Below are 13346 nucleotides of genomic sequence, written 5' to 3' on the forward strand. Positions count from 1 at the left end.
AGCATCTGTGTTCTTTTCTCATGGCGGAGGACGCTGAACAGAAAGCTGCAGGGTGCCTGCCCTTGAAGGATGCCGCGTTCACCCCACCTGCCCATCTCCTATCCTCCGGGCCCCACACCCGACGCCTGGCCAAACTAGAGCCGGCCCGCCGCACGTTAAACCAGTCCCACCAGCCGGCCGTGAGCTTCCGGTTCCACTAAGGCGGAGGGAAGAGGGAGAGGCTGAGGCGCGCGGGGAAGGCGGGACTTAGTCTCCCGGCAATGGCCCCGACCATTGGCCGGCCCTGCAGCTGAAGCCAATGACCAGCTACCCAATTAGGTCTCACAGCGGTGAGGCGGGACTTGGTCTCCTGGCAACGGCCCCGACGATTGGCCAGTCCGACTGCTACCGAGGCCAATGGCCACGCCCCTGGCCAACGCTCGTCACGGCGACTGCGGCTGCGCGGGAGATTCGAATCGGTAGCGGCTCCTCGCTCGCGGCACTGGTGGGCTTGCTGCTGGCCTTGTCCTCTCGCCATGGATGACCCGGAAAACGCCTTCCAGTGAGTGTGGGTCTGCTGGGTGGGCTGGCGGATGCTAGGACACCTCGGGTTCGGTCCTGGGGTCTGCAGGCGCCGGCTCGCCGGCTCCCTCCTCTCTGCCAGTCCCACCCCTTTCCTGTTCCTTGAAGATTGTTCCCACCGTCGCCCCACCCGGGCTGTGGGCCACTTGGAGTCCTGGACAGGTTCCAACTGTGTGGCCGGTGCTCTCCGCCCAAACCCCGGCCTCGTCGGCTGGCCAAGGCTGCAGTGGCCGTTGCGGGATTTGGGGCCCTCAGAGCCCCGCTAGGAATTGGCCGGGAGTACGCACTGCGCATGCGCCGCTGAGAAAAACAAAAAAGTAAACCTGCGTGTAGGTTTCCTGAAACACACTCAAGGGCTACTTTTTTTAAAAAAATTGTACACAGCAGGGAGAAAACTCAGAACTGCTCTTACCCATCACCCCACAGTCATCTCTTAAAAGCCTTTGAATGACGTGTACTCTAAGGGTAAAAAAAACTACGCTTACTATCATTCATCTCAGCCTGCTGTCAGTGTTTAAAATTACCATGCCTTTGTTATAGGATTTAGACGATTTATCCCAACGGTTTCAAAAGCATTTAAAAGTTAAACCATATGTGACAGGGGTAAAGCTGGTGAGTTTTGTCAGCGCCGAGGTGACCTGACAGGGGTCAGAAGGCGGAGGTCGTTTAGGACAGTCCGAACAAAAATCTCTTTGCTCTAAGACTTTTCCTTAAAATTTAGAAATGATAATTTTTTAATTTTTAAAATAAGTAATATAGTTACAAAAAAAGATTTAGAAAAGTATTCACTAAGGTTTATACCTGTCTACTCTCTCAGCCTCTGACATGCTTAATCATTTTTCTAGTTTATTTTTCAAGTGAAAATTATTTTCACAAATATAAATGTTCATATTATAATAATATATTAATATATCTGTGTGTGTTACACTTTCTGCCTTTGTCTGGAATGTAGCACAGTATACAGTGCTTTTTTACTTAACACTGTCCTTGGAGAGTTCTGTCAATATATAGAGTTCTTCTTATTCTTTTTTACAGCTGCGTAATATTTTGTGTACCATGTTGATCTGAAAAGTACCCCCCTTGGTGGCTACTTGGGTGTTGACAGCCTCTTGCTATCACAAATAGTGCTGCAGAGAAAAATCTAACACCTGTGGCATTACACACATACACAGACGTATCTGGCTCTTCGATTCCCAGAGCGGGTTTGCTAAGTCAAAGTAAATCTGTCTGTAATTTTGGTAGGTATCACCAAGTCCCTTGGCAGGATTGAGAGTGCTCCCACCTGCAGGCAGGATTTCATTGCTTCACCTACGTGCTTGTTGCATCTTTGCCAGTCTGGTGGTGAGAAACTTACTCAGTGACTGAATTTCTCTTATGGGAGAGGTTGAGTATTTTTCTGTGGAATCTCTTTAGTTCATTTTTTAAATTGGATTTTGTTTCCAGTTTCTAGAAGTTATGTCTTGTTATACCAGTTTATCATTTCTCTTTCTACTCTGCTTAGTGTTTTGTTGGTTGGTTTTGTTTTACATGACAAGGACAAAATCCTCAGATGCATGGAATTACATCACAGCCGCCAGAGGGTGGAAGGAAGAGGCAAAAAGGGGTTAATCAGCAAACAGCTGACAAAATCGATGAAAGACTGCCCACACTCCTGAGGGTCTATCGGAATCACTAGTTCACTTCTGGGTGGCTATTTCCAAGGTTATCTAAAGGAGAGCGTGGCCTGGGACCCTCCTGTGGTTGGCACAGGAGCTTTCCTAGACTCTGCTGCAGCCACCCCAGCACTGGCCCCGTTCCCTCTTCTGGTACCCCTTTGTCTACAGCTACTTGAATCCTTTCAGAGCTGCTTCCATCTCCCTCCTTCCCCCCCCGCCCCCGCCACACACATACACAAACACACACATTTGGTGTGTAAAAACACTTACAAAACTCAGGAGGAAGGGCATGTCTTTCCTACCTAGCCACCCTCCTGGTAGTTAAAACTTCATGCCCCAGGACTGGTCTTCTTTTGCTAGCAATAGCCTAATAAACCCTTTCTTTTAATAAAAAGACTTTTAGCTGTGAAAGTTAAATTTTTTGTTACACACATGGAAACCCTTTTATTTTTATATAGTTGACTTTATTGAGCTTTTCTTTTGTGGCTTCTGGCTTTTGAGTCATAAGAAACATTGATCTCATTTGTATGCTGAAATCATACCTAGAAGTGTTGCTTTTACATCCTTTTTTCCAGAAATCTTATGATGAACCTGGTAGAAATCCTTGCAATCTTCCTTAGCGTGACTCTTCCCTCACACCCAGTGTGCAGTCCCACCAGCAAGTCCTATCATCTCTTTCTCAGACAGGCTAGGTTCCACACTTGGGTTGCCCCCACCACCATCAGCTCACTGTGTCACTGGGACCACAGCAGTTTCCTAACTGGTTTCCCACTTCTGTTCTCAATTCCCAACCCCTTCTTCATGTGGAGAGGCTGATTGAGCGTTTCAAAGTGCAAAATAGATCTTGTCACCCCACCCTTCTCCTAGCTCAGCACAGGAAACAGTTACATGGCTCCCTGGAAGGCAGTGATCAAATGCCACCCCTCAGAGGGACATGTCTTCCCTGACCACTGTATCTGAAAATACTCTTGCCCCTTCTCTCATTCTCCTCGGAGTGCTTAATGTCACCTGACATTATTCTGTATGTTTCTTTTTGTTTGTTTGTTTACCTCCCTTGCACCTGCACACCCATGGAGAACTGGCATTGTCTGGTTGGTGCTTCTGAAGCTGTGGTTGGACACCGGAAGCAGGCCTGGCATGGCCCCTGGGGAGCTAGAGTCGCTGATTTAGGAGCACTGCCATCCTGTGTTCTTTGCAGGGACATTGTGTTCCCTTGAGGCCTGGGAAGAACACTGTCTGGAAACCCCCACTGGTGCTACCTGGGCTCTCTCACACCCACTCACAAGCCTCTCTCAAACTCTGTCCTCCAGTCTCAGCCAGACTCCTGGGCACAGGGGATGGGAAGAGCTGAGTCAGGACCCCAGGGCCTGAGTCCCACCATTGGGAGGAGAAGCAGCAAACTTGTGGGCCCTACCTCATGGCCATGGTGGTGACATTGGAGATCAGTGGGAGGAGGAGGAGACTCTTGGGGGTAGAGCTGGGGATCCTCATCCCACTCTGTCCTTCTAGAGCTAAACTCAGGGGCCTTGGGTCTCACTTTTGTCTGGAAAACACTGCTTCTGACCACTCCAAATGAATGCTCTTTTCATTTTTATATAGCATTTGGATTGATATGTAAGATTTCCATTTTAAGGTGTATAAATGATAAGTACAAAATAAAATATATTTTCTGCTTTTAAGAGTCAGCCTAATATCCCATGTGTATATGTTTCTCTTTTTTAGAATGTTCGAAGCCCATATGCAGCGGTACAAGGGCGATGACCCACTTGGTGAATGGGAAAGGTCAGCATCTGGTCCATTTCTTCCCTTTCAACAACTGCGTGCTGCCCTGAAAACTAATGCTGTCCACATTTTCCTAGTTACATGCAGTGGGTAGAAGAGAATTTTCCTGAGAATAAAGAATACTCGACAACTCTATTAGAGCAGTTAATGAAGGAGTTTTTAGATAAGAAGAGATACCACGATGACCCAAGATTCATCAACTATTGTTTAAAATTTGTAAGTATATTTGTGGGTATGAGCAGAGAAGGGCCCACGGGCTTCCCCTACACTGGGCGGCCTAGACCTTCTAGCAGGTCGGAGGGACTTGGCAGCGGTCCCTGCGTTCTCATGCCTTTCACTTCCGGTTTCTGCAGGCTGAGTGCAACAGTGACCGTCATCAGTTTTTTGAGTTTCTGTACAACCATGGGATTGGGGCACGGTGCTCCCGCCTATATATAGCCTGGGCCGCACACCTGGAGGCCAGCGGAGAGCTGCAGCTCGCTGGCGCTGTCTTCCGGAGGGGCCTGCAGAGCCGGGCGGAGCCAGGCGAGCCACTGCGGCAGCAGTACAGGTAGCGTGCAGCACAGGTAGTATGCGTGTGGCTCCTGCTCTGGCCATCGTGTCTGCTCTGGAAGCAGGTTGTGGTCTCTTCTCGGGTGGAGCGTGGGACTGACACGAAGCGTGCAGGGGAAGAAACTGCCCAGAAGTACACTGCTGACATTTCACGTGGTTCCTTCCAGTGCCTTTTCTACACCCTGTGCACCTCAGTGTTTGCAAGTTACAGTGGTAAATGGGAACTGCAGGTCTGGTGTGTAGACCTAGCTCTACGCTGCTTTTAGGAAGTAAAGAGCTTTCAAATACTTGGAAAGGGCTGTAACTCTGTGTAGGAGTTATGCCACCTTCGAGCAGTTCTACAGTTGAACGTTGTAATTCTTATAAACAACATAATATCTTAATGAATAATTTTGGTTTTCATAGTTTTTTACTTTTTCTGTGATTAAATACACCTCATTTAGGGAATCTGCAAAATATAGAAAACCAGAACAGAAGAAACTTCCGGCATTTTAGTTGGCATTTTTCCCTCTTGTTTCAGGATTGCAATCATGCTTCGGGTACCCAAGCAGCTTTGTGTCAAGATCTTTTTCCTTCATCATAAAAGTATCTCATATTTTCTATTTTTAGCTAGTTTCTTCTGATAGGTTCTCAAAATTGAGACGGTTGAGTCAAAGGATATACATGGAGAGTTTTAAGAGTTGTACATGTCGCCAAGTTGCCTGCTGAAAAGTTCTGCCAATATTCTGCTGGCCCCTATAGCAGCAAATTAGATGGTGTGTGTCACTGTACCCTTCCAGTATTTAATATGCTCAGTTTTTTCATCTTGCTGTAGTGCACATGCTCTTTTTCATAATAATTTTGACTTTTGAACTTGTTTTTCTGTGTGGAATTTAAAGCAAATCTAAGACAGCAAGATATTTTATTCCAAACACTTCTTTAAACATCTCTAAAAGGTGATTTCTTACAGAGCCTTACACTATTTTCACTAATGAAATTATCAATAATTCTTAGATCTAATTTTCAGTCCTTCCTCATTATGTAATATTTTTTAACCATTGGTTCGTTTGAATTAAGAGTGAAATCAGATTTGGCACCTGGTTTCCTTTGGCTCTATGTCTCTTAGTCTCCTTATACTGTGTACTCCTGCTCACATCGTCCAAAACTGTCGGGTGTGGAAGTTGCATGTTACTTGACAAATTGAGTTGATGTGCAAGGTGCCGTGAAGTGACGTATTTAAGTTCTCACAGTAAGAACAATTCTATATCTGCCTTTGTAAGTAGCAGTCTTAGTTTGTGTTTTTTTCCAAACGTTAGATTCATTGTGTTCCAGGGATATAGCGTGCTTGAATAGAGGGTTCAAACACCTCAGGTTGAATCACTGGCATATGTGGTACACAGAGAAGGAGGGCACATTTGGTGTGTAGGTTTGAGAAGTACTGATATAAACTAGGCCAACAGAAGGATTTTCTAGTGTGAGTGTATTGGGTATGAAGATAATACTAGAATATTTTTTAAATTTTGAAGCAACTCTAAAATTCAACTTTACATTCTCTCTTGACCTCAGTCTTTACTAGCTTAGAATAGCTTTCTTATTTAGCTTTTGCTTTAATGCAAGTATGCATTAAACTGCAGTTTATAATCTGTATTGATTTTCAATGTCTTCTGTCATTTAGGTTATTTCAGACACGTGTCACTGAAACCCAGTTGCCAGCTCAAGGTAAAATAATGCTTTCTAAAATGTCAGAATTATTGATAATTTAGTCACTAATTTGCGCTACTTCTTTTTTCCTTAGGAAACAAATTCATCCACTATTTCTTGACTGTATTGTCTCAGGTAATAGAGAAGGCACTCTGCTCATACAGGCCGCTGAGCAGCTCTGGAGATCAGAACCTTAAAGAGCAAACCCACCAGAAAACTGGTGGTTTCATTGTGTTCTTAGGGTTAAAAAAAAAAATCAAAATTGCCCCAAATGGAGTACAGTATTTATTCTGGAGTCCATCTACTTTGAATTGAATCAAATGTGCTTAATGCAACTTTTAAAGAAAGTCATTTTCTTCCTTAGAAATAAAGATTACATTTCAGCAATAAGTGTGGACTGTCCTATCCTGTTGTTTAAAATAACTTGTTAGAGTTTTCTTTTGCATATTGGGCATTTTGAATCAATCAGAAAATTGTCTACACTATTTCTCTTATCTAAAAGGTGTTTTAGTTACACTTTGTGAGACAGTGTTAGATGAGCCGATTTATTTCTTAATGCTACTTATTGAAAAATTAGGAGAATGTATTCGTAACAGTTTTATTTAACATGGATTTTACCTTTATTTCTCTTTATTTCATCTCCCCCATAGCTAGAACCTCAGAACCTCTGCATGACGCTCAGATTTTAAACCAGATGATGACATCAAAACCAAATCCAGGAAATAATGCAGCCTGTGTTTCTAAGCTTCAGGTGACAATAACTGTGAAAACTGGGAATGGTATTGAATGGTCATCTGCTGCTTTCCACACCCACTTTGGCACCTCTTTTCCTCAGCCTTTTCTATCTATATTAGAACCTTTGTGGCAGCCACCTGCGCCTGTGACGACTGTGTGGCCTGTTATCTCCTACCACACACCTCCAGTATTCAATTTAAATGACTCATTGCCAGACCCACCTTTTGCATTTATCAGACCTAGGCACCCCTACCACACCGCCTCCTGGCTCCACATGCTCAGAGGCGCCCCTGTAGCTTCTCTCCTCCTCTGTCCTGCCAGCCACCCTCTCGTAGGCCCAGGGCCCCTCCCCAGACCTCACCCACCTGGAGGCTCCTAAAAACTCAGCTCTAAACATTGGTGGCAGTCACCTCAACTCAGGCTCTAACTCCAGGCAATTATATTTCCAGTTTCCCAGTATCTCTTCTGTTTCACTCTAATGCCAAACTATAGTGGTTTTAAACTTTTTTTCACACTCAGATTTGGGACTGGGGACTTGACTACCTCTAACCTCTCCCTCAGGGGCAAAAACACTATTTCAGTGAGACAGCCCAAGCCATTCTCATCTGATGACATCTGTCAGCTTTCTGCCACCAACCAATAAGCATAACTGTGTCCTCTACCGCTATCGCATTGGGGAAAGGTGGCTTCCCACCAGAGCTTGTCTTTTATCCTCCTCAAGACTTTGCCCTGTCGAGACCTTTTCTGCCCCAATGACTCAGTGACGTACAGAAATGCTCCTCTCTCTCGCTCAGCCTGTGTGTCTGCGCCTTCCTGCCTCAGCTGCCCTTTCAAACTGCTGGGACCTTCCCTAGCCAAGTCCAGTGGAAGAGGCTCTGTTGCAACTGCACCTGTTTACATTTCATGCATGTAGTACATCCCTAGAGGCAGAGCACACATTCCTGATTTGATAGGTACTCAAACTGCCCCAGTAACATCCTGCGCACACTTGCCATCATTTAGAGGTGACATTTTAGACAGTAGTGAGGGGTCTTGTTTACAATCACATTTCCAGGAACTAGCTCGGGACACGACATGTAGGGGTGTCAGTAAATACTAGGTTCGGGAATGAATGCTCACACTGGGAACTCCTGGGGATAATAGAAAGTGCCAGAAGAAAATGCTAATGATTTTTTAAATGTGGCATTTGGAATGTTAGTCCTGTAACGCTTAGGTGCCATGGCCTAGATGCTAGCCCTTCCCTACTACCAAGTAGAAATTTTGTACATCACTAAAGACTAATTGGAGTCTTTAGTTGTCGAAGTTACTGTAAGATTTCACTGTGCAAACTAAAGCTTCAGATGTTAATTATAATTTAAAAGAACACATCTAAATCTACTCGCTGATGAAGAGGCCCTTCAAGTGTTTTCGTGTTTCGTGAAATAATCTGGGAGCTGATTTCTATTCAGTTAAGTGAGTGCTTTATGCTTCTTTTTTGTCTTTTTAGGGTTCAGAAGCTTCTGGAGTAACATCTTCAGCTTGTGATAAAGAGTCGAATATGCAAGTACCATCAGTGCATTAATCTTTCCTTAGCTTCCCTCAAGAGCTGCTTTTGTACAGTGTTGCAAATCATGTATTTTTCTCCATTATAGGGAACAAAGGGTGGTCATGATTTCTAAATCGGGTTACTCTGCACAGCCCTCTCTGGCAGCCAGAGCAGACATCCAGCAGATGGTTATGTACTGCAAGGCAAAGCTCATTCGTGGGGACTCAGAATTCTCCTTTGAAGAGCTGAGAGCCCAGAAGTACAATCAGCGGAGAAAGCATGAGCAGTGGGGTACTGTGGTCTTCTTATTCACTTATTTTTATGTCACAAAAATAACCCTCGTTTCTGAGTGCCTAACATTTTTAAACAGATAGTTGTCTGTGCTAAAAGAATGCAAAGAAGGCTGCAGCACATCTATCAGAAGCCTGAACATCTTTGGTCAGTGCTTGTGTGGCAGCCTGGCTATCCAAGGGCTTGGAGGTGAACCAGCACGAAGCAGACAGCCACATCTGCGCTGCCTTAGCTTTTAGTGAAATAGGTGTTTTAAAATGATTAAACATTACCTGTATAGATTTGAACTTCTATATATAGCAACTCTAAATCACTGCGTCCATCATTGGTACTGTGAAGGGACTAAGTTAGGAATTGGAGTTGAGAAGAGATTTCCCAGGATCTGAAACACTACACGTTAGAAGGAGTCCTCTGATAAAGCGCCATGTCATTTCTGGCTGCAGAGTGCGTCAAGGTTCCCTCAGAGAAAACCGTGAATGTCAGCACCGCTGTTGGCACGTCCTTTGCTGTAATGGTGTGGACCTCGGAGGAAAATGAGCCTTTGTTCCACTCGGGGCTCACACCATCTCAGCTGCTTGCGCTATGGTCACTCTGTCAGCCTTCCTTTTATGTTTCTAATTTCTCAATCGGTCGACACCTGAGAGAACTGTTCACACTCATGGAGGACCCATTTTGTTCCATGCACAGATAGATACATTTTTCTTTCACACACTATGACCTAAAGTCTTAGGCGTTTTGATTTGTATGTGACATAATTATGTTAACGAGTCATTGGAAGTGGGACTACCTGCAATGTACTTTGCTTTTATTTCTTCTTAGAAAGCATCTAAAGATTTATGACTTTTAAAAACTTCCATTTTCAAATGATTTCCACAACCATGTTTGTTTTGACATTACCAAATATTATTGTTGATAGACATGTAAATTTTCGTAACTTGTATGCCCTGAACTTAAAAGTAACCATGCCGAGGACAGGTAAAAATTATAATTAAAAGGTGAATTCTTCCACATTTCACAGATGAATTCTACCAGACATTCACAGAACAATTAACACCAAACCTGAAGCTCTTCCAAAAAATGGAAGAGGCAGGAACACTTCCAAACTCACTCTAGGAAACAAGCATTACCTTGATATTGAAACCAGATAAGGACGCCACAAGAAAAGAAAATCACAGGCCAGTATCCTTGACGACCATAGATGCAAAAACCTTGAACAAAAATATTAGCAAACCGAATTCAACAGTACATTTTTAAAGATCATACACGATGATTAAGTGGGAATTTCCCCAGCATGTAGGCATGGTTCAACATTTCGCAGATCAATCAACATGATACATCACTTAGCAAAATCAAGGATGAAAATCATATGATCATTTCAACAGATTTAGAAAAACCGTTTGACAAAATTCAACATCCACTTATAATAAAAACTTTCAACAAAGTGGGAATAGAGGGAACATACCTCAACATAATAAAAGCCATATGTGACAACCCCACAGCCAACATACTCTTTGGTGAAAAGCTAAAAGCTTTTCCTCTAAGATCAGGAACAAGACAAGGATGCCTGCTCTCACCACTCTTATTCAACATAACGTTCAAAGTACTAGGCACATTTAGACAGGAAAAAGAAATGAAAAGCATTCAAATTGGAAAGGAAGAAGTAAAACTCACTCTTTGCAAATGACATGGTATATATAGAAAAACTTCACCAAAAAAATGTTAGAATTAATCAAATCAGTAAGATTGCAGGATACAAAATCAATGTAGAAAACACTGAAAAATGAAAACACTGATTCAAAAAGATATACATACCCCATGTTTATTTCATCTTTCTTAATACCCAAGATACAAAAACAGTGGAAGAATGGATAAAGAAATTGTGGTTGACACACAAACACAATGGAATATTATTGTGATGAAAAAAAAGAATGTAATCTTGCCATTCATGACAACATGGATGGACCTGAGGGCATTATGCTAAGTGAAGTAAGTCAGAGGAAGACAAATCCTGTAGGACCTCACTTAAATATGGAATTAAAAAAAAAAAATTTGTAGATACAAACAACAGATTGCTGCTCACCTGGGGTGGGAGTTGGCATAATAACAAAATAACAAAATGGTAAAGATAAAAGGTACAAAGTTATTATCAACTTCCAGTTATATAATAAATAAGGCATGGAGATACAATTTACAGCATGGTGACTGTAGTTAATGTGTTGCATATTTGCAAGTTGCTAAGAGAGATCTTTAAAGTCTTCATCAAAAGGAAAATATTTTTGTAACCACACATGGTGACAGTTGATAACTACACTTAGTGCAGTGATCATTTCAGAATACATATAAATATAGTATCATGTCATATACCCAAAACTAATGATTTATATGTCAACTCTACCTTAATTTAGATCAATAAAAAGCAGAATAACGATAATACATGTTTCAGTTCTGATAACCTAATACATATGGAAAAGGTTAGTAAAACAATTGCCATCCTATGGCCTCGATTTAAACTGTGTGCAAACCATTTTTTATCTTAAAGTAAATGAAGACAGACATTACATGAAAAGGAAAGAAGCAAATGCTTTTGAAGAACAGCTATTGAAAGAGAAAATGGATGAACTTCATAAGAAGTTGCATCAAGTGGCGGAGCCACCACAGGAGAGCCTGCCTGCTTTCCAGGAGAGTCCTGAGGTGTGTGTGCTTGACACCTTCGGTTTCCTTTCTGTTTGCACCTTTCTGTGCCCTGTTTTTAGAGCTAATTCTAGTGTTAAATGTGCATTTACATGTTTATTTGTGTGTTTATATATTTATGTTTCTACTGGATTGTTTTATTTTTTTAAATTTGTTTGGATTTCCTTTTTTGTGTAATGTATTTTCCCTGGATAGTTCCAAGAAATTGTTAAAAGAATTGTCTCATTTTCTTTTGCTGTGTTTTCTTGGTACTTACCAGTCCTGTATCCCCACACTCTGAAGAGACTGGACGTGCCCTTTCATTATGGTCAAGTGCATCAAATACATGCTTAGTTTCATTTTCTTTGGCCACACCCCTCCCAGAGCCTTCCATCTTTGTCCCCCAGGCTGGCCTGGGGCAGCCATCTTCCCCTGGTTCCTCCTCTGTGGTGTGTCCCTGTTTGTTTTCTGGGCCCCTTGTCACCATCGCTCTGTAACTCGCCCATTTTGGTGGTGCACAGTCTCCAAGAGTTTTTTGTAGAAATGCAGTGTGAGGGTTGTTTGAGCTCTCTCGCACATCTAAAAGCAACTTTATTCTACCCTCGCACTAGGGTGATAATTTGGCTGAGCATGGAGTTCTGGGAGGCAGTCACCACGTCCCCTCAGATCTTAGAAGGCACCACTCCTGCCTTCTGGCTTCCTTGTCTGTGTTGAGAAGCTCAGAGTCATTCTAGTTCCTGCTTTTTGGAACGTGCCCGCCATTGTCCTCTACCGTGCCGGTGGCTTCCCCAGAACGGTGACATGATGATGGTGTGCTTTCCACCTGTTACGTTCAGTACCTGAGCATTTTGGTCCCACACTTCTGGGGGATTTTCTTCATCTTTGTTTTGGGTGATAGTTTTTTCCTTGATCGTTCTGTATCCCCTGCAGCTCTGCTGTATGTTTTGCTATCTGATAGAGAAAATCTGATTATTCTTTTCACAAATATTTCTTCAGAATTGAATGTTATGATTATTTTTAATCTTTACTAATTTGGTAGGTGAGAATATGGTATAGGACATTTTTAATCTTTTTCGATGACCATTATAAACTTTTTTTTCAATACAGTTGACTTACAATGTTATATCAGGTGTATAGCACAGTGACTAGACATTTATATGCTTATGTAGTCATCTCCCAATTAGTCTAGTACCCACCTGACACCGTACATAGTATTACAATATTACTGACTGTATTCCATGCGCTGTATTTTACATCATGTGACTGTTTTGTAACTGCTAATGTTTACTTCTTAACCCCTTCACCTTTTTTAGCCAGGCCCCCAAACTCCCCTCCCATCTGGAAACCATCAAAATGTTCTCTGTATCTCTGAGTTTGTTTCTGTTTTGTGTGTTCATTTATTTTGGTTTTTAGATTCCATATATAAGTGAGAACACATAGTATTTGTCTTTGTCTGATTTATTTCATTTCACAATGATTGATAGGTATGCAGTTGTTGCCATTTTAATAATTGCTTTCTGACAGTTTTTGTAGTTCTTCTCTGTTCTTTTCTTCTCTGGTATGTTGATGACTTTCTGTAGAGGTCTTTTGCATTTCTTTCTCTATTTCTTGTATCTCTCTTGTAGGTTTTTGGCTTGTGGTTACCATGTGCTTCACATATACCAAGCTATGTCTACAGCAGTCTGTTTTCAGTTGATGGTCACTTAAGTTCAAACACATTGTAAAGTCACTACCATTTTTACTCAACCCTTCATGTTCATGTTTTTGTTATTTTTTACTTCTTTTGTGTATGTGTTTATATGGATCCCTTAATGTACTGTTGCAATTACACATGACCTTAGTGCTTTTGCCTTTCAACCTTCGTACCAGCTTTAGTGTTGGTCGACCCACTGCTT

The 13346-nt window shown here is 42.4% G+C and overlaps 1 protein-coding gene across 1 annotated transcript in view; it reads left to right on the top strand.

Moving 5' to 3' along the window:
* Positions 1-387: 387 nt before the first annotated feature.
* Positions 388-13346, top strand: part of BUB1 (BUB1 mitotic checkpoint serine/threonine kinase) — a 36404-nt gene continuing 23445 nt past the window's right edge. Inside the window, exons 1-9 of the mRNA XM_006909451.3 lie at positions 388-541; positions 3939-3998; positions 4076-4214; positions 4352-4548; positions 6205-6248; positions 6881-6981; positions 8452-8504; positions 8597-8781; positions 11321-11472. Coding sequence (XP_006909513.1) covers positions 516-541; positions 3939-3998; positions 4076-4214; positions 4352-4548; positions 6205-6248; positions 6881-6981; positions 8452-8504; positions 8597-8781; positions 11321-11472 — 957 coding nt within the window. The 5' untranslated portion in view covers positions 388-515. The remainder of the gene's footprint in view (positions 542-3938; positions 3999-4075; positions 4215-4351; positions 4549-6204; positions 6249-6880; positions 6982-8451; positions 8505-8596; positions 8782-11320; positions 11473-13346) is intronic.

This window comes from Pteropus alecto, unplaced genomic scaffold, assembly GCF_000325575.1.
Source record: "Pteropus alecto unplaced genomic scaffold, ASM32557v1 scaffold223, whole genome shotgun sequence".
Taxonomy (NCBI): Eukaryota; Metazoa; Chordata; class Mammalia; order Chiroptera; family Pteropodidae; genus Pteropus; species Pteropus alecto.